This window comes from Mesoplodon densirostris, chromosome 16 (assembly GCF_025265405.1).
Source record: "Mesoplodon densirostris isolate mMesDen1 chromosome 16, mMesDen1 primary haplotype, whole genome shotgun sequence".
NCBI classification, from domain to species: domain Eukaryota; kingdom Metazoa; phylum Chordata; class Mammalia; order Artiodactyla; family Ziphiidae; genus Mesoplodon; species Mesoplodon densirostris.
In genome coordinates this window covers 74612698-74640354 of record NC_082676.1, presented here as the reverse complement: position 1 = coordinate 74640354, position 27657 = coordinate 74612698, and the positions used below count along the sequence as shown (strand labels likewise).

At 38.2% G+C, this 27657-nt stretch overlaps 1 protein-coding gene across 1 annotated transcript in view; it reads left to right on the top strand.

Moving 5' to 3' along the window:
* The window catches only part of HAO1 (hydroxyacid oxidase 1), a 57413-nt gene that overhangs the window by 26698 nt on the left and 3058 nt on the right, over nucleotides 1-27657 (top strand). The window contains exons 4-5 of the mRNA XM_060078920.1: nucleotides 7098-7273; nucleotides 21793-21884. Coding sequence (XP_059934903.1) covers nucleotides 7098-7273; nucleotides 21793-21884 — 268 coding nt within the window. The remainder of the gene's footprint in view (nucleotides 1-7097; nucleotides 7274-21792; nucleotides 21885-27657) is intronic.

The window sequence follows — 27657 nt, the reverse complement described above, 5'->3', positions numbered from 1 at the left end:
TGTCTCTCATGCATCACATAAGTCCATAGTCTTATGTAAGTGTCACATAACTGTCATATAGCTCTGCTGTGTGTATACTTATTTAAGTATAAGCTACTATGCATAAAATCTTGCTGTTAAACCATATGTAAATGAGCTGTGTGATGTTATCTCCGTGACACTTCCAGGTAAGTTTAAGATATTATTTCTGTATGGGATACCGTCAATGGCCCAATGGCAAAGTGCTCCCCCTGACAGCTGTCAATCACCCCGCTCCACGCATCCCAACACTGAGTTGCCCAAACATCCTGTCTTTCTAAGAGAACAAAAACAAAAACAAACGTCCCTGACATATTCCTACTTCTTGCCAAATTCGTCAGAAAGTAGATGGTTTCAAATTTCCTTAATATGAAACCTCTATTCACATTATTTCTCTATTTTGGTTGCCTTCATTTGTAGACTTTCTGAAATAATTAGTTTCCGAGTATTTCGGCTTCTGACAGGAAGTGTCCCTCATTGTTTCGCTTCGGCCATTTAAAAAGGAATTTACTATTCCTTTTCCTCCTCCTCTTACCACTTCTACTAGCAACAACAACAATAATAACTAGTACAGTAAGTTTTCTTTAAGATTAGGAAACAGTTTCTTGCTCTGGATAATAAAAAAGTGTTTCAGAGCAGTATCTACTTAGATGGGGGATGACACGTGTTAATTCTGGCCAGTATCTCTTGCTCCTGAGTGCCAGGGCCATTTAGCCAGGAATGGGAAGGCTGTTTTGCTTTTTCCCCCTTTTTGCTCCCAGGCTCCTGCCCAGATGACGTGAGGGACTGGGAGACAAAGGCCCTTTTCAGCTGTCGATGTGCACAGGAGTGGCCACGGCTCCCCAGCTTGTCACATCTCCCGTCTGAAGATGATCAAATAATGAGCCACACATCCAGGCTACGGGGAACACAGGAAACACCCCTTGCTGGTGCCCTGGCCCCCAGTGCATACACTGGCCCTGTTTGTCCCTGTGGGCTTGAAGGGGGCAGCACCCTGGGGCCCACATTCAGCAGTGAAGGCAGAGCACATGATGGGAGGCCCAGGCTTCCGCTGGAAGCCACATGCTACCAAAAAGCTCATCTGTTACAGCCTGATATGAAATCAGGTTTCTTTCCTCAACTGACCTGACTCATAGAAGGTGAAGCCGGGCTGTTCAGAATGAGGTTTGGCAGGCAAGGGAGGCAGGAAATCCAGAGGAGAATGAGTCTGTAAAGCGGCGGCTCCTTCCAACCCTCACGGCTTCCTCTGCCTGGAGGGGAGGGGGCGGGACCTGACTCCTGGTGTCTGGGACCAGCCAGAGTTCAGGAGTTTGGTAATCTCTGCTTGGTCCATATGCAAAACACACGTATGTGTGCAGTATAAGTGGCCCAGAGGTCCCCGAAACTCAGGGGGAGTAAAGTGAATACTCATCTGCTCTTGGCAGAGGAGAGGATTGAAGCCAATTCACCAGACTGGTTCCTGAGGCTCTGAGACAGGGACCTTCATCCATCTCCATGCCCCACAGAGGTGGCTCATTTACCCCGGGTTAAGATTTGGCTCTTCAGTGCAGCACCAAGGCAGTTAAAAGAAAAGAAATTTCAAATCATCGACTAAGATCAAGGTAAATCATAACACTTACACTTTTGATGATTTGCCCAGGGACATGCTTCCTTATGCCCTGAAATGATGTATTCATCACAACAGCCAGAGCACAGCCCACAAAAAGAGACCAGTCTGCACTGTCTTCCCCGGTCTCTCTGGATAAAAGTAGCCAGTGAGTGTCCCCCTTGCTTCTCTGACCTCACTGCCCAGCACCGTCAACTTCATTCACTCTTCCTAGAACCTCTGGCTTTCCTACTGTTCTTCCAACATGCCAAACATACCTGCCCCTTAGAGCCTCAAAATTGACTCTTCCCTCTGCTTGTAAAGATCTTTCCTCAAATCAGTGATGACTAACTTCACTTCCTTTACATTTTGACATCAGAGGTGACTCTACATGTCTTTATGTTGGGAAACAAAAATAAAAAAATAAACAGTAGAGATCAGAATAGAGACACAATATGTGTGAGGATCTTGGGTTGTGGAGGTGGAGGGGAGAAAAGGATTCGAAGGAGGACTTTGTACATGACCCAACAGCCTCTAAATGATTTGGTTAGGAAAACGTCCACAGCATAATTCACATAATATTAAACAGAATAATGACCTCCCAAAGATGTCCATGTTTTGATCCCTGGAAACTGTGAATATGTTATTAATACTTTACCTGGCAAAATGGACTTTGCAGACGTGATTAAGTTAAGGACCTCAAGATGGGATAATTGTTCTGGATTATCACAGCAATGGAAAGCATTCTTATAAGAGCAAAGCAGGAGGGTCAGAGTCAGAGAAGGAGATGCAATGAGAGAAGCAGAGATATGAGTGATAGTGTGGGGAATCAGGGACTGTAGGTGGTTTCTAGAAGCTAGACAAAGAAAGGAAACGGATTCTCCCCTACAGCTTCTGGAAGGAAAACAGCCCTATCAACACCTTGAGTTTAGTCCAATGAGATACATTTTGGACTTCTGACCTCCAGAACTGTAATATGATAAATTTGTGTCACTTTAAAGCCTCTAGGTGTGTGTGTGTGTGTGTTATAGCAGCAACAGGACACAACTACAATAACACAGATCTGCCAATTTCCTCTACAAGGTATCTTCTCATTGAGACCATGTTTACCATATTTAAACTTTCAAGTTAAGCATCTACCAGATCGCATTCCTCTTATTCTGCTCTTCTTTTTTCTTTATTTTGTATAGCACTTATATTCTAACATGCTTCATAAATTACTTATTATGTTCCTTGTTTAGTTTCTGTCTCCCTTGTTAGAATATCAACCCTAGGTGGCAGGCATTTTTGACCATTTTACTAAAACACTGGCACATAGTAGGTGCTAAATAAGTAATGTTGAATCAGTCAATAAAAATGTGCTAAATCATAAGAGATTTACCCAATAAAACAAGATCAGTAAGAAGTTGAACGAGGGTTTGGGCTCATACTTAAAATCCTTGCCCTGAACCTTTCTGCCAATTGCCCAGCCACACTGAAGAAGAAATTAGCAGGGCTATGCAATCAATAGAAATGTTTTCCTAACCACAGAATTAAACGCTAGTGTTCCATGCACCAATTTCTATAATGTATTATGAATGTCTCCCTTTCATGTTGTGTTGATACTGTGTGTTATACCGTTTGTTATTTTATAGTTTGTTTCCCAGAGTGGAGACATATGGCTTTATCTTTATATCTTTAATGTCATGTTATCAATACTTATAATGCAAAATATTGTATATTTCTCAGTAATAGTCATCTTTATCAACGTTACAACTGGTTATTTAATAAAGTTAACGTTCTTTAGTAGTTGTTACCTTTGTATAATACTAACTTACTAAAAACTAAGATCATTTTTATATTAGATTAAAAAGCATATTTGGGGGCCATTCAAGGCACAATGAGTCTCTTACAAAGAAGAAATCCTATCCCTTGCCTTTGGGTCATTAAAAAGATTGGGATTTGGAGAATTAAGTCCCAAGTAATCATGTTATTATTTTGATGTTGCTCTTTTCCTTCCTTATGAAATGGAGTACTTTGGTTATCAGAAGCCGCTTTAAGTGTTTTTCTGTGTATATGTCGTAATTCTAATAAAAATAGCATTCATGGAGGTTTCCTTCAGAGCCATGGGTAAAACACTCCATCGTGGGTCTCTGTCAAGATATCTGAAAACTTTTTCTTGGCTTCTGGCTTTGAACAACGTTTTAGAGTAACAACAAGGCTTCATTGTGCCCTGAAATTTCTGTAAGGCAACATTCATTCAAGTGTTGATCTGCATTTCACCATCCAAGAATAACAACAGTTATTTATATAATTTTATCCATGTTTCTGTTTTTTCCTATCCATTTCACCCTTTCACCCCACCCCTGCTGAAACACTGTAGCTTGTTTGGGATGGGGGTAGGGTGCTATGCAGAGAATATACACATACAGATATTATTCTTTTATTTTTTCCCCCTGGTTTTGCTATAGGATAGACAGACTGGACCTTTTTCTTATTAACAATATTATTTAGAAGTTTGTCATTTAATATCACTTAATATAATTTCTAAGTAATGGAATAGCTCTCCATAGTAAGGGTATGTTTATTGATCAGAAGGTTAGCTTAATTAAAGTTAGGAGGACCACAGAAGGCCAAAGTCTGTGATAAAATGTAAAACCCTAAGTGGTTTGATTAAAAAAAAAATTCCAAGTATTTCAGCTAAAATCCAAACCAAAACTCAGCAAATAGATGGATACCAGTATGACTCTCATGGAGTTGGAATTTTCTGTGATATTTAATGGCCACCTGAGTCAATGAAATTATTAGACTAACTATTCAATCCTTATTGAGAAAACTTTGCCAGTGGTTGAAAAGAGTTACTTGGGATGTGAATGTTCATGTCCTTATGTTAATAGATGCCACCCAAGCTACACAACCAGCTATTTTATCTGAAAGCACACTAAAAGCATTAAACCTAATTTTGTATTGAAGTCTTATGATTCACTCTCTCTCTCTTTTTTTTTTTTTTTTTTTTTTGGCTGCACAGTGCAGCATGCGGGATCTTAATTTCCCAACCAGGGATTGAACCCATGCCTCCTGCAGTGGAAGCATGGAGTCTTAACCGCGGGACCGCCAGGGAAGTCCTGAAGTCTTATGATTCTCTTAAAAAAATTAAAAATAGTGTGCCTATGTGCTTCTAAGTTTATATAAAAATTGTTATAGCCTTGGCTCCAAGATCCTTTCTGTGTTCAGTGGCAGAGCCAGTGGAAGGGAATAAAAACCTATGACTAAGCGAGAGATACAGCTGTACTTTTATGCAAAGAAGACATTGGCTAGCATGGTAATTTATAATGTGCATAACAACAAGGTGAGTCCAGATCATTGTCATCATTCAAAGTCAGCCTTTTAGAGAAATGAAGTAGGTAATTGGATTTGGGTCTGTAGGGCAGGTAAGTCACATGGATGGTGCCATTGTGTATCCAGATAGCCATCAATCCAGTTAGTGGTCAGAGGTGCAGGCAGGAAAGATTTTATCCCTAGCTTGGAGAACTGCCAAAATCTAGTCAAGATATCAGGGTATTAGACTAAGAGAAAAGACGTCAGGTATAGAGTAAGCCAGTAGCAGAGTCTTACAGATGAATTAGAAAAATACTGTTCTAAGCTGGGTTAACAAAATTAGACATAGGAGAAGGCAGCAACTCAATGGGATGTGACTCAGTTTGGGTTCCTCTAGGAGCAGAGTGAGAGGCACTGTTTTGAGTACAAATAGTTCTTCTGGAAAATGAAAGGAGTAGGGAAGAGGTGCAAGGGAGGGGAGGTAGTGAACAATGAACACGTTTTCAAGACAGCTACAGCTATGGGCAACTAAAGTTTAACACTGCTGGGAAACTCTGGGAGATCTTGTAGAATACTTCTCAGAGTTAGTCTGTCTATGTGTGAAGCAGCTGGGGTATTTATATATCAACACCCTTGACAAGTTGAGTCCTCTGCCTAGATGGTGACTCAGGCTCCAAGAGCAAGAAAAAGTCATATGTATTAGTCAGGCTCTCCAGAGAAACAGAACCAATGGGATATCCATATCTGTATATCAGTATCTATATCTATAGAAAGATTTAGTATGAGGGATTGGCTCACACAATTATGGAGGCTAAGAAATCCAAAAATCTGCTATCTACAAGCTGGAGGCCCAGGAAAACCAGAGTAGTACAAGTCCAAATCCAAAGGCCTGAGAACCAGGGGAGCCAATGGTATAAGTCCCAGTCTGAGTGTGAAGGCCCAAGAACTGGGAGCCCATAGTGTAAGTCCTGGTCAAGCCAGAAGGTTTAACAACCAATAGCTCCAATGTGCAAGAGCAGGAGATGATGGACGTCCCAGCTCAAACTGAGAGAATGAATTTGTCCTTCCTCCACCTTTTTGTTCTACTTGGGGTCTCAACAGATTGGAAGATGCCCACCCACATCTTTCCTCAATCTACAGATTTACATGCTAATCTCACAGACACACCCAGAAATAATGTTCTACCCAGTTACCTAGGCATCCCTTAGCCCAGTCAAGCTGACAAAGCTAACCATCACATCACAGGCAAAGTAAGGAAGGTCTTGATAATTGGAAAACTCATGTCTTGGTCAGGATTGTCTGGAAGATTGGGGAGTCTTAATCAGCAGGCAGAGAGCCTCAGAGAAAGCAACTAAATGGCAGAGGGAAAAGCAAGAACTGACAACTCATTTGCTGGGAAACACTTCCCAATTCTCCCTATGCCCACAACCACCACCACCACACTAATAGTAGGACAGGGAAAAGAGTCTACAGCGACAACAGACAGAAGTTGTTAACACATGTTACTGCAGTTCCAGTCTCCTCTAGAATTTTCCACAAGGACTTTGAAAGATTTCTGAAGTCAAATGCAATTACCAGAATGCAATTGAGATCTGAGTGAAGAAAATTTAATTAGGAGTCAAGAGACCAAGTTTGGAACTCAAATGCTGCCTTAGATAGTTTTATACTTGGGGGCATCTCATTCTGCAGCTTTGGTTTTATTTTCTACATAAAATAGGAATTATAGAGTATTAATTTTATTTTCCAAAAGCTTTTAAAATTGTGGCTATATGAATGCCCTTTGTAAATTGTGATGCGTCAAGCAAGTGTTCATCTTTATGATTAGTATGCATTGCTGGCTGAAAATAGCATCAAATTTATTGTTTATATTCATAAACTGGATTAAAAAGGTAGAGATATTTAAACTTGACCAAACATTTCTCCTTTAAACTGATTTATTTATGTAAAAAACCTAAGATATAAAATAAACTTTAAGTGACCAATTAAGTCCACTCAATTGTCACATTTAGCCTGGAATCCTCCACCAAAACATGGAAAATGTAAATGCAATCAAGCTGTAGATGGTTGAAGAGTGAACAGCCCATTGATTTGAAAAGGGAACCCTGTTTTTTTTTTTTTTTTTTTTCATTGAATGAGTCATTGTAAAGATATCTTTAACTTTGGGAAATATCTCATTTTATGTAATTCTTTATTTCAGAATGAAAAATTTTGAAACCAATGATTTAGCATTTTCTCCCAAGGAAAATTTTGGAGACAACAGTGGACTTGCTGCATATGTGGCTAAAGCAATAGACCCATCTATCAGCTGGGAGGATATTAAATGGCTGAGAAGACTGACATCCCTGCCCATTGTTGCAAAAGGCATTTTGAGAGGTTTGTTTATTTCTCTACTTGAGTTGACCACGATTTTATGATTCTTTATGGATATGATCATAATAGTTTTTCAGGGAAAATAATCAGGAAAAATGAGTATGGAAATAGAGACATCTTATCTCTCAATTCTCCCTTTTGGTGTTAGTAAGTATTTCCTCCTTCTTAGGTAGTATTCTGAAGGAGAACAGGATTCTCATGAATTAAGAAGTTACCTTTTCTAAAGAATTGGGATGCCATTGCCTTATTTTGGAACTGTCATCAAATCACAGAGCTTGGCAAAATCTAGGTAGAAGGTCTTGAGTTCATTGCTTTGGTTGAAAGGTGCCAACAGCTGCTCTCAGACAACAAGAAGCACCAAGGATGATATTATGACAGCCAGACCTGTTTAAAGAGCCTTTTCTATTTTTCTTTTGTTCCCTCCCAGTACCAATGACTAGAACTGACTTTTTGAGTGTGGTGAATCCCACATCACCTCCCTTTAAAGAAAGGCTGACAAGAACATTAAAATCCTCAAATATCAAGCCGTAGGTATTAAGGAACTTGACCACTTCCCCAGTATCCACATGTATGCAAATCCCACAGGGAGGTACCAATGACTATAATAATTTGGAGTGTAAATGTGCTCACCCACAAAAATGTTTTCTTGCCTTTGAATATATTTCTTAAGTACTGTTATATGAATAACTGCCCCAAACATATTATTTTAAATGGAAATGTTTAAGTAAGTGGCTCTAGGATGAGAGATTCTATTAACTTATCTCAAGGTTAACAACGACATAGAAGCAAAACTTTTTCATAGGCTTTATTGAATATGTATGAGTCCCATAGCCCCTATTTATAAAACTCTAGGCATGTCCTCGACTTTATTTAATATTCTGTACACATAAATAAGCTAATACAAGTAAAAGAATGGGCCTAATGAAGCTTTTAAGTAGTGGAGCATTTAAGATCTGTCTTAATCTGTGATTTTAAAAGAAAATTGTCACATTCTTTCCTGTTGACCATTGTCTTAGTTCAAAATTTCTGTGGATTATACTTCATTGAGCATACCCTGATATTACAGACACCTTTAAACAACAGTTTCACTGACCTTGCTTGCATCCATATTGTAGTCCATGATTGTAGCTATATTCAACTGTAGGTACTAAAGTATTAACCTGAAGATCTGCCACATTCATTCATCCATTCAATTATTCACTCACTCATTCATTTCATAAACATTTATCCTGCTTACTGTGTGCTAAAATAAAATAATTTGAGGTCCTTGACCAAAACGACACCCCATTCTTGTGGGAGACAGACATGAAAACAAGAATTTGGGTGCAATAAGATGTTAACAGGTGCTGAGATTGAAATCTATGCAGCATAAGGGTGAGGGTGAAAATAGGCTTTAGACAATTATAAAAGTGAATTAGGGAAGGTTTCATTGCAGAGTGAAAGGTGATCCTTGAGCTTTGCCATGATATCAGGTCAAAAGACTCTTTTTCAGACTTCAATCATGACAAAACACAGCAGTCACAAGTTAACAGTGTTAAAACATATAAGCCATATTAGAGAATGTAGACTTTAAGATTGTTGAGCACCACTAAGAATATTGATCAGGGAAGCCACCTCATCAGATTAACATCTTAGAAAAATCATGCTTTGTGTAATGGACCTTCTCAATGGAGGTGGCCAAACTGTGGTCAAGGAGGCTATTTAGGAAACTGCTTTGCCCAGACAAGAGATGACTGTGACTGACCTACAGTAATGGCAGTGAGGAATCTGAGAGAGTGTAGTTATTTTACAAAATTAGTGCTGTTTCAAGTATTTAATTCACTCTCAACACAGAAGTGGCCCAGGGCAGTTGGCTTAAAAACACCAAAGTCATTTAATTTTTTAACCAACTTTTCAATTTTGGATTCCCAGTATATATAATTTTCTACAACTTTGTCCTCTAGGATATGACCTGAATCTATTGAATTAGACTTTACTATCATGTGTTATGTTGAAAAATACTTTGGCTTCTAGAACTTCATTCTGTGGTCATTTTTACCAAGGACCACCACCACCACCATCACCTCTCTTTTTTCTTCTTATCCATATGTATTATTTACTTGCTTGTCATATTTTCATTATGTTTTGCACCCAGTACACAGTCCAAATGTTTGTTAAGTAAAATCCTCAGTGAAAACTACATGAATGTCTATAATTAGAGAGAGCACAAAAGCAAGAGAAGGAGAGATAGGGCATTTGGCATTTGAAAGGAAATAACTTATCTATACATGTACAGTTTACATTGTCTAGTTTTTCTGTAGCTATTCATTTCATTTATTTAACAAACAAGGATCATCACTATGACAACAGCTACATCAGGTGGTACACATGCTCAATCTGGGTGGAGGGGAGACAGGTGTGGCAAGGCCAGTTGTGGGAAATTCAGGTGTAAATATTTCACAGATCTTCATCCAGAAGTCACATGGACTGACTGAGAGTCATCTATCCTCTTTCATTTCCATTTTCCCAGAAAGACACAGATTATGTTTGTAGGAACATGAAATCATGGGCAACTGAGATGATCTCAGTGAAACATCCCCCCTTACCACCATTTTAAGAATTGCATTCTAATGAATGCAAATTGGACTGCAAGATGTAATCTCTTGCTGCGGTTAAACTCTGCCTTTGGAAAACTAACACAAACTCCAAACATGTACATGAAGCAGGATTAGGTCTTTGCCAGAAATCACGCTAACAAATGGCATTTGAGCAGACATATGCTTTTTAGAGTTGTGGGTTTTTTTTAATTAAAAATATTTTAAACTAGGCTGTCTCACTTCTGAAGTGGCTTTTTGTCTCTCAGAAACTTCTCTAACTCATTATTTTCCTATCTACAGTTTTTAAAGACATTTTCAAAGAATATTCAGTGTTCCTGGATTGTGTACAAAGCTGCTGCCATGGAGCTAGGATTTAGTTACTAAACTCCTGTTGAGATAGCACAGAGTCCTGGGTCAGAAACTCCAAGGGCTTGAGGGTAAATCTTGAGTACTTACATTTCACTTTGGTATTTTAGATTAAGTATGGAAATAATGTGTTAATAAGATAGCAAATAGTGCTGTTCACTATTGACTATTGTGTTTGTCGATCAATTAGTGTATTAACTGGCAAATCGACAAATGTGGAATGGCATACCAGTAAACTCTAGGGATTAATGAAAATATCAAAGATTCATCAACATTTTGCTAAAACCATTTTGACCTTCTCATTAAGGAAATATTTTTCTCTCTGGGTTAAAATAAAATGTAAAACTATGGACAAGATTTCATAAGCAAGTAGTAAAAGGGGCTCGTATCTGGTCCTAAATGATTACTTTCTTTTTTCTCTAGATACTCATGATCCTATCTTCTGAGCAAACCACTCTGTCTTTTCTCCCTACATTCCCAACACTGCCTGGAAGAACACAGAAAACCACTTGAAATGATAGAAGACAACAAACTATGACTTAAGTAGCACTTACTTCAAAATGAAAGGCTCATAATAACCATAATCCTCACTAGGATGAAAATTTATTGTTATAAACAAAACTCAAACAAACTTGCCAAAATTATCCAGCAAATGAATCTTCTTCTACCTACTCATCTTCTTAGTTAACACTCCCTGCACCATCAGATGAAAATAATAATAATAATAATAGTGCATATTCATCTGAGTGCTCAACATGTATCAGGCACTTTCGAAGTATTCATTCAACTCCTTTAATCCACAAACCAATCTTATGTGCATCTTTATACCCATTTTGTAATTTAGTACACTGATGCACAAGAAAAAGTTAAATAACTTGCCACTTACATGGCAAGCAAGTAGCAGATACAGGATTCAAATATAAGTGGTCTTATTACTAAGCCTAAGGTGTAATCTCTTTTTCATACTGTGTAGGATCAGTTTATTGACAGTATTCAATATCTCAAAACAGGTTATAGCTACACGGTGGCAGGTATCTGCATATACATAGGAGGATTTCGTACATCTTCAATCACAGGGTTCATATATAGTTCATATATTTTGATTTTTTAAATTTTGATTTTATGTTTGGTATCACATACACAACTAGATAACCAGGGCAATTCCAAATATATTTTACATTGTTCATTAAGGTTATACATATGGTTATATCTCGACTTTTAGAAAAATACCACACTACATCTCTTTATCAGAGTAGTAAACTCATGCAAACATTAAAGCTGAACTAGCCAATATGGCAGCCACTAGCCAAGTGTGGCCATTCAAGTTAATTAAAATTAAATAAAGGTAAAATTCCAGTTTCTCACTTACACTGCCACACTCCCATTACTCTATGGCTACATGTGCTACTTTATGGAACCACACAGATCTGTAACATTTCTATCATCACAGCAAAGTTCTATTGGACTGCACTGTATTAAGGCTGTGTCTTTAGAGAACCATTTTTCAAACATGTTTTAAATGATGGTATATTGGGCTTTTGGTTCAAAACACTCTTATCAAAACTAAGACCCCACTGAAATTAACGTATAGAAATCCAAAAATACATAACACTTATGACAACAAAGCAAAGGAAAATGAGAGGCACAAACAGCAGAGAAACCTCAAGAAATTTATGAAAGAAACAAAATGTAAGAGATCATGTTGACAGGAGGAAAATGAAAAGAAAACTGCCTCTGCAGGTAGTCTTGGTGAGACTGCTGACAGCAGGAGCAAGTCATATCATGGGATGCATCAGGGGGCTCTGGGTGTCTAGTGTGTAAGTGTGACAGAGATGGGGGATGAAAAGTGGAAACTGAAAAGCAAGGGGATTAATTGCAGTTCTGTTTGTGAAGCTCACATACCAGCCAATAATCCTGTCCCCCTAGTGCAACAATAGAAAACTTGGCATAATAACTTGCTTCTTTTTAATGAAATAAATGGGTGCTGGGACAACCTATGGGTGGATGACCTTCACAACATGCCATGATACTGTCCTCATTCTGACACTGAAGTTCACAGTGCAGTAGCCCCTCAGTTGACTTTCCTTGTCTTGTCCCACATGGAGTTCCAAGAATTTCTTCTCCAGGCAAAGACTTGGCAGGAATAAAATTGATTTGCAAAACAGCTCCGGAAGCCTATATTAGCTCCCTAGTCTTTCTTCTTTGTATATAAGTGAAAAATTTAGCATCACAAGGCATTTCAGAATGCCTTGAGTTAATATACAATATTTGTTTTTCTCTTTCTGACTTACTTCACTCAGTATGACAGTCTCTAGGTCCATCCATGTCTCTACAAATGATCCAGTTTCGTTCCTTTTTATGGCTGAGTAGTATTCCGTTGTATATATGTACCACATCTTCTTTATCTACTTGTCTGTCAATGGGCATTTAGGTTGCTTCAATGACCTGGCTATTGTAAATAGTGCTGCAATGAACATTGGGGTGCCTGTGGCTTTTTGAATTATGGTTTTCTCTAGGTATATGCTCAGTAGTGGGATTGCTGGGTCATATGGTAATTCTATTTTTAGTTTTGTAAGGAAACTCCATACTGTTCTCCATAGTGGCTGTATCAATTTACATTCCCACCAACAGTGCAAGAGGGTTCCTTTCTCTCCATACCCTCTCCAGCATTTGTTGTTTGTAGATTTTCTGATGATGCCCATTCTAACTGGTGTGAGGTGATACCACCACTTTGTAGATTTGATTTGCATTTCTCTAATAATTAGTGATGTTGAGCACTTTTTAATGTGCTTCTTGGCCATCTGTAGGTCTTCTTTGGCTAAATGTCTTCTGCCCATTTTTGGATTGGGTTGTTTGTTTTTTTAATATTTTTTAATATTGAGCTGCATGAAATGCTTGTATATTTTGGAGATTAATCTTTGTCCATTAATTCGTTTGCAAATATTTTCTCCCAATCTGAGGGTTGTCTTTTCATCTTGTTTATAGTTTCCTTTGTTGTGCAAAAACTTTTAGGTATCATTAGGTTCCATTTTTTTTCTCTGTTTTTATTTCCATTACTCTAGGAGGTGGGTCAAAAAAGATCTTGCTGTGATTTATGTCAGTGTTTTTCTTATGTTTTTCTCTAAGAGTTTTATAGCATCTGGCCTTATATTTGGGTCTGTAATCAATTTTCAGTTTATTTTTGTGTATGGTGTTAGGGAATGTTATAAGTTCATTCTTTTACATGTAGCTGTCCAGTTTTCCCAGCACCACTTACTGAAGAGACTGTCTTTTCTCCATTGTATATCCTTGCCTCCTTTGTCATAGATTAGTTGACCATAGGTGTGTGGGTTTATCTCTGGACTTTCCATCCTGTTCCACTGATCTATATTTCAGTTTTTGTGCCAGTACCATATTGTCTTGATGACTGTAGCTTTGTAATTTAATTTGGACTCAGGGAGTCTGATTCTTCCACCTCTGTTTTTTTCCCCTCAGAAAAGATTGGTTTGGCTATTTCTTTGACTATTCAGAGTCTTTTATGTTTCCATACAAATTTTAAGATTTTTTGTTCTAGTTCTGTAAAAAATGTCATTGGTAATTTGAGAGGGATTTCATTGAATGTGTAGATTGCTTTGGGTAGTATAGTCATTTTCACAATATTGATTCTTCCAATCCACTAACATGGTATATCTCCCAAAATGTTTTTTTTTTTAACATCTTTATTGGAGTATCATTGCTTTACAATGGTGTGTTAGTTTCTACTTTATAACATACTGAATGAGCTATACATAAACATATACCCCATATCTCCTCCCTCTTGCATCTCCCTCCTACCCTCCCTATCACACCTCTCTAAGGGGACACAAAGCACCAAGCTGATGTCCCTGTGCTATGCAGCTGCTTCCCACTAGCTATTTATTTTATATTTGTTAGGGTATATATGTCCATGCCACTCTCTCACTTAGTCCCAGCTTACCCTTCCCCCTCCCCATGTCCTCAAGTCCATTCTCTACATCTGAGTCTTTATTCTTGTCCTGCCCCTAGGTACATCAGGAACAATTTTTTTTAGATTCCATATATATGTGTTAGCATCTGGTATTTGTTTTTCTCTTTCTGACTTACTTCACTCAGTCTGACAGAATCTAGGTCCATCCACCTCACTACAAATAACTCATTTTCATTTCCTTTTATGGCCAAGTAATATTCCATTTTATATATGTGCCATATCTTCTTTATCAATTCATCTGTTGATGGAAACTTAGGTTGCTTCCAGGTCCCGGCTATTGTAAATAGTGCTTCAATGAACATTGGGATACATGACTCTTTTTGAATTATGGTTTTCTCGGGGTATATGCCCAGTAGTGGGATTGCTGTGTTGTATGCTAGTTCTATTTTTAGTTTTTTAAGGAACCTCCATACTGTTCTCCTTAGCGGCTCTACCAATTTACATTCCCATCAACAGTGAAAGAGGGTTTCCTTTTCTCCACAACTCTCCAGCATTTATTGTTTGTAGATTTTTTGATGATGGCCATTCTTACCAGTGTGAGTTGATACCTCACTGTAGTTTTGACTTGCATTTCTCTAATGATTAGTGATGTTGAGCATCCTTTCATGTGCTTGTTGGCAATCTGTATATCTTCTTTGGAGAAATGTCTATTTAGGTCTTTTGCCCATTTTTGGATTATGTTGTTTGTTGTTTTGATATTGAGCTGCATGAGCTGTTTGCATATTTTGGAGATTAATCCCTGTCAGTCACTTCATTTTCAAATATTTTCTCCTATTCTGAGTTTTGTCTTTTTTGTTTGTTTGTTTGTCTGTTTGTTTGCTGTACCCAGGCCTCTCGCTGTTGTGGCATCTCCCATTGTGGAGCACAGGCTCTGGACGCACAGGCCCAGTGGCCATGGCTCATGGGCCCAGCTGCTCCATGGCATGGGGATCTTCCCAGACCGGGGCACGAACCCATGTCCCCTGCATCAGCAGGCGGACTCTCAACCACTGTGCCTCCAGGGAAGCCCTGAGTTTTGTCTTTTCATTGTGTTTATGGTTGCCTTTGCTGTGCAAAACTTTTAAGTTTCATTAGGTCCTATTTGGGTTTTCTTTTTTGTTTGTTTTTACTTCCAATTCTCTAGGAGGTGGGTCAAAAAGGAACTTGCTGTGTTGTATGTCATACAGTGTTCTGAATATGTTTTCCTCTAAGCATTTTTTAGTGTCTGATCTTACATTTAGGTCTCTAATGCATTTTGAGTTTATTTTTGTGTACGGTGTTATGGAGTGTTCTAATTTCATTCTTTTACATGTAGCTGTCCAGTTGTCCCAGCACCACTTATTGAAGAGACTGTCTTTTCTCCACTGTATATTCTTGCCTCCTTTATCAAAGATAAGGTGACCATATGTGTGTGGGTTTACCACTGGGCTTTATATTCTGTTCTACTGATCTATAGTTCTGTTTTTGTGCCAATATCATACTGTCTTGATTACTGTAGCTTTGTAGTATAGTCTGAAGTCTGGGAGCCTGATTCCTCCAGCTCCATTTTTCTTTCTCAAAATTGCTTTGCCTATTCAGGGTCTTTTGGGTTTCCATAAAAATTATGAAATTTTTTGTTCTTGTTCTGTGAAAAATACCAGTGGTAATTTGATAGGGATTTCATTGAATCTGTAGATTGCTTTGGGTAGTTTAGTATTTTCACAATACTGATTTTTCGAATCCAAGAACATGGTATATCACTCCATCTTTTTGTGTCATCTTTAATTTCTGTCATCACTGTCTTACAGTTTTCTGCATACAGGTCTTTTGTCTCCTTAGGTAGGTTTATTCCTAGATATTTTATTCTTTTTGTTGCAATGGTGAAATGGATTGTTTCCTTAATTTCTCTTTCTGATCTTTTGTTGTTAGTGTATAGGAATGCAAAACATTTCTGTGCATTAATTTTGTATCCTGCAACTTTACCAAATTCATTGATTAGCTCTAGTAGTTTTCTGGTGGCATCTTTAGGATTATCTATGTATAGCATCATGTCATCTGCAAACAGTGACAATTTTACTTTTTCTTTTCTGATTTGGATTACTTTTATTTCTTTTTCTTTTCTCATTGTCGTGGCTAGGACTTCCAGAACTATGTTGAATAATGGTGAGAATGGACAACCTTTTCTTCTTTCTGATCTTAGAGGAAATGCTTTCAGTTTTTCACCATTGAGAATTATGTTTGTTGTGGGTTTGCCATACATGGCCTTTATTATGTTGAGGTAGGTTCCTTCTATACATACTTTCTGGAGAGTTTTTATCATAAATCAGTGTATTTTGTCAGAAGCTTTTCTGCATCTATTGAGATGATCACATGGTTTTTATTCTTCAATTTGTTAATATGGTGTATCACATTGTTTGATTTGCATATATTGAAGAATCCTTTCATCCCTGCAATAAATCCCACTTGATCATGATGTATGATCGTTTTAATGTATTGTTGGATTCTGTTTGCTAGTATTTTGTTGAGGATTTTTGCATCTATATTCATTAGTGATATTACTCTGTAATTTTCTTTTCTTGTATTATCTTTGTCTGGTTTTGGTGTCAGGGTGATGGTGGCCTCATAGAATGAATTTGGGAGGGGTACTGCCCCCACAATTTTTTGGAAGAGTTTGAGAAGAATCGGTGTTAGCTCTTCTTTAAATTTTGAAAGAATTCACCTGTGAAGCCATCTGGTCCTTGGCTTTTGTTTGTTGGAAGATTTTTAATCACAGTTTCAGTTTCATTACTTGTGATTTGTCTGTTCATATTTTGTATTTCTTCATCATTCAGTCTTAGAACGTTATATTTTTCTAAGAATTTCTCAATTTCTTCCAGGTTGTCCATTTTATTGGCATAGAGTTGCTTGCAGTAGTCTCTTATGATACTTTGTATTTCTGCAGTGTCAGTTGTAACTTCTTTTTCTAATTTTATTAATTTGAGTCCTCTCCCTCTTTTTCTTGCTAAGTCTTGTTAAACGTTTATCAATTTTGTTTATCTTTTCAAAGAACCAGCTTTTAGTTTTATTGATCTTTGCTATTATTTTCTTTGTTTCTATTTCATTTATTTCTGCTCTGACCTTTGTGATTTCTTTCCTGTACTAATTTTGGGTTTTGCTTGTTCTTCTTTCTCTAGTTCCTTCAGCTGTAAAGTTTGATTGTTTATTTGAGATTTTTCTTGTTTCTTGAGGTAGGATTGTACTGCTATAAACTTCCCTCTTAGAACTGCTTTTGCTGCATCCCATAGGTTTGAATCATCTTGTTTTCATTGTCATTTGTCTCTAGGTAATTTTTGATTTCCTCTTTGATTTCTTCAGTGATCCATTGGTTATTTAATAACGTATTGTTTAACCTTCATGTGTTTGTGTTTTTTACGTTTTTTCACCTGTAATTTACTTCTAATCTCATATCATTGCTGTCAGAAAAGATGCATGGTATGATTTCAATTTTCTTAAATTTACCAAGGCTTGATTTGTAACCCAAGATGTGATCTATCCTGGAGAATGTTCCATATGCAATTGAGAAGAAAGTGTATTCTGCAATTTTCAAATGGTATGTCCTATAAATATCAATTAAATCTCTCTGATTTATTGTGTCATTTAAAGCTGTGTTTCCTTATTAATTTTCTGTCTGGAAGATCTGTCCATTGGTGTAAGTGAGGTGTTAATGTCCCCCACTATTATTGTGTTACTGCTGATTTCCTCTTTTATAGTTGTTAGCAGTCGCCTTATGTAGTGTGGTGCTCCTATGTTGTGTGCATATATATTTATATTTGTTATATGTTCTTCTTGGATTGATCCCTTGATCGTTATGTAATGCCCTTCCTTGTGTTTTGTATCATTCTTTATTTTAAAGTCTATTTTATATGACATGAGTATTGTTACTCCAGCTTACTTTTGATTTCCATTTACATGGAATATCTTTTTCCATCCTCTCACTTTCAGTCTGTATGTGTCCCTAGGTCTGAAGTGGGTCTCTTGTAGACAGCATATATATGTGTCTTAATTTTGTATCCATTCAGCAAGCCTGTGTCTTTTGCTTAGAGCATTTAATCCATTCACTTTTAAGTAATTATCGATATGTATGTCCCTATTACCGTTTTCTTAATTGTTTTTTTTTTTTTTTTTTTTTTTTTTTTTTTTTTTTTTTTTTTTTGTGGTACACACTCCTCTCACTGTTGTGGCCTCTCCCGTTGTGGAGCACAGGCTCTGGAAGCACAGGCCCAGTGACCATGGCTCACAGGCCCAGCCTCTCCACGGCATGTGGTATCTTCCCGGACCGGGGCACGAACCCATGTCCCCTGCATCGGCAGGCGGACTCTCAACCACTGTGCCACCAGGGAAGACACTGGGATTGTTTTTGTAGGTCCTTTTCTTCTCTTGTGTTTCCCACTTAGAGAAGTTCCTTTAGCCTTTGTTGTAGAGCTGGTTTTGTGGTGCTGAATTCTCTTAGCTTTTTCTTGTCTGTAAAGCTTTTGATTTTTCTGTTGAATCGGAATGAGATCCTTGCTGTGTAGAAAAATCTGGGTTGTATGTTCTTCCCTTTCATCACTTTAAATATATCGTGCCACTTCCTTCTGGCTTGTAGATTTTCTGCTGAGAAATCAGCTGTTAACCTTATGGGAGTTCCCTTGTATTTTGTTTGCCATTTTTCACTTGTTGCTTTTAATAATTTTTCTTTGTCTTTAATTTTTGTCAGTTTGATAACTTTGTGTCTCAGTGTGTTTCTCCATGAGTTTACCCTGCCTGGGACTCTCTACACCTCCTGGACTTGAGTGACTATTTCCTTTCCTATGTTAGGGAAGTTGTCAACTATAATCTCTTCAAATATTTTCTTGGGTCCTTTCTCTCTCTCTTCTGCTTCTAGGACCCCTATAATGTGAATGTTGGTTCATTTAATGCTGTCCAAGAGGTCTCTTAAGCTGTCTTCATTTCTTTTCATTCTTTTTTCTTTATTCTGTTCTATGGCAGTGAATTCCACCATTCTGTCCTCCAGGCCACTTATCCATTCTTCTGCCTCAGCTATTCTACTATTGATTCCTTCTAGTGTATTTTTCATTTCAGTTATTGTATTGTTCATCTCTGTTTGTTTGTTCTTTAATTCTTCTAGGTCTTTGTTAAACATTTCTGGCATCTTCTGAATCTTTGCCTCCATTCTTTTTCCGAGGTTTTGGATCACCTTCACTTTCATTATTCTGAATTCTTTTTCTGGAAGGTTGCCTATCTCCACTTCATTTAGTTGTTTTTTCTAGAGTTTTATCTTATTCCTTCATGTGGTACATAGTCCTCTGCCTTTTCATTTTGTCTATCTTTCTGTGAATGTGGTTTTTGTTCCACAGGCTGCAGGATTGTAGTTCTTCTTTCTTCTGCTGTCTGATCTCTAGTGGATGAGGCTATCTAAGTGGCTTGTGCCAGCTTCCTGATGGAAGGGACTGGTGGTGGGTTCAGCTGGTCATTGCTCTTGTGGGCAGAGCTCAATACAACTTTAATCTGCTGGTCTGCTGATGGGTGGGGCTGAGTTCCCCCCTGTTGGTTGTTCAGTCTGAGATGACCCAGCACTGGAGCCTACAGGCCCTTTGGTGGGGCTAATGGTGAACTCTGAGAGGGCTCACACCAAGGAGTACTTCCCAGTACTTCTTCTGTCAGTGTCCTTGTCCCTGCGGTGAGCCATAGCCATCCCCTGCCTCTGCAGGAGACCCTCCAACACAAGCAGGTAGGTCTGGTTCAGTCTCCTATAGGTTCAGTGCTCCTTCCTCCTGTGTCCTGATTTGCACACTACTTTGTGTGTGCCCTCCATGAGTGGAGTCTCTGTTTCCCCCAGACCTGTCAAAGTTCTGCCATCAAATCCCAGTAGATGTCAAAGCCTGTTTCTTTGGGAATTCCTCCTTCCATGGTTGGGAAGCCTGATGGTCTCAGAACCTTCACTCTCATGGGTGGACTTCTATGATATAATTGTTTTTCTGTTTGTGAGTCAACCACCCAGAATTTATGGGATTTGATTTTATTGTAATTGCACCTTTCCTACCATCTTGTTGTGGAGCTTCCTTTGTCCTTGTATGTGTAGTATCTTCCTGTTGATGTGTCTTCCTGTCGATGATTATTCAGCAGTTAGTTTTGATTCTGGTGCTCTAGCAAGGGGGAGTGAATGCACATCCTTCTACTCTGCTATCTTGGACCAATCTAGAAGATGTGATTTTTTTAAGGACAGAAATATTCAGTCTATACCACATGGGTTTAACATTTCCATGTACCTATAATTTTAGAAGAAAAATATTTCTAACATTATTTTGAAAAATGGGAATATTTAGAAAGCAGTATTCCATGAAACACAGTTTGGAAAATAGTGATTTAGCATAAAACTTTCAAACAATCAGAATTATAAATTCTCCTGTGAATCTTTTTTTATTATTCTTGTCAGATCTGCCCTTGATCTCCATTGCTGAATTTATAAATATATACAATGTTCTGTATCTATATGCTAAGTTTCCAAAATCTGATTTCACTACAACATTGGGCTATCTTTGAGTGTTAAATTGGAGAACCAGTGTTATTTTCGTAATTCTGTTAGAAAATGGTTTTTATTGGGAGAATATTGAAAATAATAGTTAAAATATAAAGTATAAAAAAAGTTGGAAACTGATTTAAGAAAATGTTAATCTATTATTTAAAACTATATTTTCAGAAACCAATATATTTTGAAGCATGATTAGAGGTGTAGCATGATTATAAGCATGGTTTGAGGTGTAGCATATAATTTTAATATTACTTTTTTGTGTATTTCAATGGGCAAAACACATTTAATTATAGAACACTATTACTTAAAATAATTACAGACGTTATATCTTCATATTAAGGAATGTTTTAGAAATAGACTTATTCATCACCTGTTGTACTGAAAGTGCTTGCTACTTGTATGTTCTTTTATGTTATTCAAATTGTAGAGGAATATTTATATTAAATGCTAAATAATATGATCTTGTTAATAACAAAATTACTTAGCAAGAGTATTCACTTTTCAGGATAAATACATTTAACTGCTATCAATTTGCTATCTATTGATAATTTTATTTCATCATTAAATTGTTTTAAGTGTTAACCTTTTTTTGCCAAAGAAGCCATCACTATAATTCCAGATTTAACCCTTGGGTGTATTTCTGTGTTAAAATTTCCAAGCAAGATACGTATGTATGGGGCTTCCCTGGTGGCGCAGTGGTTGAGAATCTGCCTGCCAATGCAGGGGAAATGGGTTTGAGCCCTGGTCTGGGAAGATCCCACATGCCGCAGAGCAACTAGGCTCATGAGCCACAACTACTGAACCTGCGTATCTGGAGCTTGTGCTCCGCAAAAAGAGAGGCCACAATAGTGAGAGGCCCACGCACCATGATGAAGACTGGTCCCCGCAAATCCACAACTAGGGGAAGCCCTCGCACATAAATGAAGACCGAACACAGCAAAAATAAATAAATTAATTAATAAACTCCTAAAAAATAAAGATACATATGTATGAGGTCAGGCTCCCTTTGACTGGGATGCTTTGGCCTCAGAACTGAAGCCTTTATTAAGTTGCCTTTTTCATACAATGGTTATCTTGCTCTTTCTAGGTGATGATGCCAGGGAGGCAGTTAAACATGGTTTGGATGGGATCTTGGTGTCAAATCATGGGGGTCGACAGCTCGATGGGGTGCCAGCCACTGTGAGTTTTAGCAAATGCTTCAACTGGAATTCCCATTTCTATCCCACTTTTGGCTATCTCTATGACTTCCTTTCCTTGTGTATATATATTTGTGTGAACACTCTAGGTAAAATATGTATGAATATAGGTAAGAGCTCAGATTTTAAGTTTACTTGCAAGTAACTACCTAAATTAGATCATTATTCAGTCTATTTATTTGTAAACTTATAAAAGTCTGTGTTAAATACACAGCCATTAGTGGGCAGGGATTATTCTTATATTCATAAATATACCAATAGGTATATTATAAGTTGGAGTATGAAAGAAAAGATTATGCCATGAGTTTCCTGGAGGTGGGAGTTGAAGAACTGCAGAGTGAGGGCAGGTGGGGAAAGGAGGTAGAAATCCTGTGGTCCAGGTGAGGAGATGTCTGCTGCAAACAAGCTACTCTGTTGGAGATGTGAACTACCTTGGCTACATATTGGAATCACCTGGGAAACTGTAAAGAATCCTAATTCCCAGGCTGCACCCTACATCCATCCATCAGAATCTTGCAGGACCAGGGGAGGCAGAGGCACTAGTATTTTTGATAGCTACCCAGGAGGTCCAGTGTGAGTCTATGTTTTGTATACACTGTACACACTGTGTTAGGAAAATCAGGGTCCAGAATCCAGATATAAAAGTAAATCAAACTGCCTGGAATGATGTGGGATGGAGTTAAAACTGTAAAGGAGAGTAATTAGCTCCAAAAAGGCCAAGAGCCAAGGAGTCCAACCAGGGGTAGATTTTAAGACCAAGGATTGGTGGGTCCAGAAATGGATCAAAAGTCATGGAGGCAGACACATATCTAGGGGTGGATGTCATGGATCCGTGATCTAAAATGGAGGCCAGGAGCTGTAGGTGGAGTGGGGTGGGGTCCTCTTACATGCTGTCCACTTGTGGGAACATGACCAAGATTCTTTTAGATGAGGCACTGGGATTTCAGGTGCCTTTCACCTCTGTTCTGTTCTCACATGGACCCTTGTTTTTACGAGTGTGAGTCTAAAAGTAGAATGGGAAAGAGTGAGATGTGTTTGGGGAATACCAAGGAATCCATTTTGTTTGCATTACCTGGTAGGAGTCGGGAGTCCTGGGAAATGCACCTGCTAGGAGAGGTCTGGGAGGAGGTCCTTTAATATTATGAGTCATTGAAAATGTAATAACAAAGCCCTGAGTTAGCAGCAATGAGTATCACAAATTGGACTGTGGCATTACAGGGGTCAGGAAAATCAATGAGGTGGCCCACATAATTATGAGAGCCAAGGAAAGAGAGAAGGGCCTGACCTGCTATGGAGCAGAAGGACTCAATAGCCCCTCCAAATTTCAGTGTTTTCATCTTTTAAAGTTTAAAAATCAATTAGATTACTTCTTTGGTGCCTTTAAACATTAGTGTTCTATAATCTCAATTATCTATCGTAGGTAAAGTAACCTAGCAACATGTAACAAAACTTAAATAAAAATGTATCTACAAAATAATGTGGATGGATTTCCTAGGCCATCATTTCTGAGCTGTATCATCATATGCATCTCCCCCTTTTGTCAGAACCATTTAGTCATAGTTAATAGGGGATGTCTTTAATTGGGATGAATATTTGAATTTATTCAAATAATTTAGTAAAGTAGTAGTGGATTACTGTTGCATTAAACTAGCAGGCTGATTTAGCTAAAGCCATGGATGCTGTGTAGGTTAGGGCAGATTGAATGATGACAGGGGGCTATTGGGTATACTCATTTGCACTCAGACTTTTTTGTGAAGCACTAACGGGCTAATGATAAGAATAAATGAAGTCTTTGCATGCAGCCAATAATTAAAATCATAAAATTGGAAGCTGTCAGCTCTTTCCAATTCAGCATTACTTATAAAGACCCATCTTTTTAGGTGATATTAAACATTGCCTGCAGTGGAGAGTGAATAGCTCCTTTGGGCAAGGAGAAGATAGTCACAGTTCAAGGCTTTTCCGCTGATTTATGACTCTCTTTTGTATGAAGATGTAGACTTAATGTGCAGGCCAAATTCAGTTTGTTTTCTAAAAATAAAATTTAAATCTACTGAAATCAAATCTAATTAGATTTTAAGGGAAAAATATCTGAATGGTGTGATTTATTTCCTTCTGGCTGAGGGGATATGGAAACTTATCTAAAAGGGTTTTTTTGAGTTGTGGTCTCAGAGACTATTTTAAGAAAAACAATTGCCCTCCCCTTTGCATGATGTGTGCATGAGAGGAGATGCTTGCTTGAGTTTTGCCTCCTACTTTAGAGCAAATTTAAGGTGCATGACAATGAGCGGAATGTGAAACAAGATTGAGTTTATAGTGAAGGTGTTTTTCTCTCAGTTTGGTGGTTTTGAGGTGTGTGGCAAAAGGCATGGAGGATGCTGTGGTGTAGAACTTTTCAGTAGATACAAAGAAGGACTTGCTCTCCTGCACATTCTGTGACATCGTAATTCAAAGCCAAAGAGGCAGCATGATTTCACTGGCAGAGAATTGAAATGAACCCAGAGTTTTGGGTTCAAGTCCTTGTCTTGCCTCCTCGGAGGGGTGAGAGCTGGGTGAGCAAGTTGCTCAAACTTTTCAGCCTGAGCCTCTTCATAACATTGTTTTGGTTGCAAAAATAAAACATCTGGATTATATGATTTCTACATTTCTATAAATCACAGAGTTTCTTTGTATGGAAAAATACTTATCACTAAGAGTCCTAGAACAGGAGTTTGACTTAGGTCCATCTTAATGCAATGCTACCAAGAACCACTGCCAGACCCCTGCTACAGCAAAGAGTTTAAAAATAAGTTCATGTTAAGATCCTTACCCTGAAGGTAATAATGTGGCCCAGACTTGTCTTGGAGTAATTAGAGAATGATATGGCAGAATCAAATCACTTTCCAAAATCCACATTACTGGAACATCTCAAACTAGGGTCTAAAGACAGATTCTCTAGAGTCTCTGAACCCTAGGAGAATTCTTTTTTTCATTTTTTCATTTTTGTTTTGATGTTAACTGGACCCAAACTACCTTAAACTTAAAAATATGACATTCTTTTCTAGTGAAAATTCTCAACTGTAAAAACTTTTCAGAAAATAAACTTTGGGTTGTTAAATCAGTGTTTCTAAAATTGAGTCCTTGGGCATATTCTATGGGATCTTTCATTTTTCCTTCTGAAAGGGATTCATGAAATTCTACCTTTGAGAGACACTTGATATATCAGTTAGCTTTTGCTGTGTAACAAACAACTCTGAAATTTACTGGCTAAAATCCAACAGCCATTTATTCATGTCACAACTTTGTGTGTTGGCAATTTGAGCTGATATCCACTGGGAGGTTTTTCTGGTCCTGGCTGTGCTCACTCATATGAGTATGCTGTCAATTGCTGGGTTTACTAGGGCAGACTAGTGTAGGATGACATCAGCAGGGATAACTCTGCATCATCTCACATCTAGCACATTAGGTGGCCTGGTTTCCTAGAGAGCAAGTGGAAATATGCAAAGCCTCTTGAGCTCTAGGCTTAGAACAGGCACACTGTCACTTCTCTCTTGTTCTATTGGTGAAAGCAAGTCACAAGGCTAGTTTAGATTCAAGGGGTGAGGAAATAGACTCTTCTGGCCCCATTTCTCCCTCATGATGGAGGAGTGGAAATGTCATGTTGCAAGGAAATGGAGATAGGGAAGGAAATAGTTGCAGCCATTTTTACAGTTGCAAACAATCGTCAGACCTATATGGACCAGTGATTTTCTAAACGTGCTTAGTAGAACTCACACCCCCACCCCCATCCAGGGCTGCCTGGTGAAGCATGATGGGTAGAGAGTCAGAGGAGGACTTGTGGGCAGTGGCCTGGAATCTGTCTCCTTCACTGTTAACTAAAGCACCTCTGGCTTTATCTGCTTTTGTTTGTGCTCAACTGCTTTGGTTTGGAAATCAAGAGTATAGGACTGGATGCTGTAAGAAGATAGAAAGATAGAAACCCCCTGTGAGTGGAAGTTTTGTGGGACAGGGAGGCCCTGGAAGTGTGTACCTTGAGCAGGAACAGGAAAGAGGGGAGCTCTTTGGGAGTCAGATCCATGTGGGATTAATTTTGGATTCCTTAAACTTCCTGGCATAGTGCCTGGAATCTGCCAGGTAATCAATAAAGTGTTTGATAAATCAATGAATGGGATATATGTATATGTATAGCTGATTCCCTTCATTATAAAGCAGAAAATAATACACCATTGTAAAGAAATTATACTCCAATAAAGATGTTAAAAAAAATCAATGAATGGACGGATGAGTGAGTAGTAGTACATTGGAATCTTACTGTATTTTCCTGTAAACTCTGCTGGAGATAAGCCTGAAATTAGTTGTCTAAAGAACCTTTAAGGAAAGAAAAGATGAAATGAATCGTCTCTTGGATGTGTAGCAAGCTGAAAAAAAGGGAAACAGAACAGTCATAAAATAGTGGATTTTTCTACTACATGTACTTATTTAATCTGCTCTGATCAGAATTATTCTGCATAAAATATACACGGTAAAACTGTAGCTCCAGAAAGAAGAATGGGAGGATAGAAATGCTTAGCTATGGATAGAACATCCTTGTCCAAGGACACAGGAAACACCAATCTGGACTTCATTTTATAACCCAGGATTCACATTTTAAGTATCCTTATTAGTTTATTTTTTAGGCCAGTTTGGGCATTGGAAATACCCTAAACAGACTTGATTTGCGTGACTGTGAAAATGTGTATTGAACCCGAGCTAGCTAATATTTTTCTTTGGTTTTGGTTTCAAATGGGGAAATATGCTTAATTATAGCTTGCATCATCACTTGGAAATTGTAGCATTTATATGTTGATGTAACTTGCCTGACTGTAAAAAGAGGACTATGTATAGGTAAAGGGACATATGTAAATGGATCCAAAGCATGTTTGGCCAGGCAGAAAAGCCAAAAGGAAAAGGGGAAAATCACACTACCTGCCAAACGTTTTTAGGGGCCCTGTTCCAACTGTTGCCTTCACTTCCTCCAAATCTGTAGTCAGGTTTGGTCTTCAACCTTTTACACAAAACTCTCTTTAAGTTGAGCCTCGAAAAATTTAGGGGAGAAGTGGGAAAGTTTTTGAGTGATTTCAGCACAATTATTTCTAGAAAAACTGCACTTGAATGTATGGACTTAATTTTATATTTAAATACTTGGGGATGAAAGTGGATAATTTCTACAGATTTTGATCTACAGATCACCTTGAGGATTGTTTCCACCCTCAAGTGCAAAAATTCACATCAAAGTAGCCAATTGTATCAGTTACTAGCTATTAAAAATATTGGCTATTAACCAACTTTACGAGCTAGAAAACAAAAGATTCCAAACTCATTGATTTAAATCAACAGAGTCTTTATTCCCATGAATCTTTGTGTCAACTGGGGGTCTGCCGATCTAGATTTGATACTGGTTAGATGGCTGTGCTCCAAGTTTCAAGTCCAGCTGGGCTTGGATGGGACAGCTCTGCTTGCTGAATATTTTCTCTGGGTCTCAACTAAAGGGGAAGCACTGCCTGGGGGATTCTCCTCTCATGCAAGGTGCAGGAGAAAATTGAAATGCATGAGGTCTCTTAAGGCTTACGTCCAGAAACGGAACTCTGCCACCTCTGCTCAAGTGTCATTGGCCAAAGTAGGTTGCAAGGCCAAGGCCACTGTCGAGGAGTGGCAAGCGCACTCTGTTTCTTTTAGTAGGAAACACTACCAATGACCTTGGAAAAAGTGGGTTCAGAGTGGTGTAAAGAATTAAGAACAAT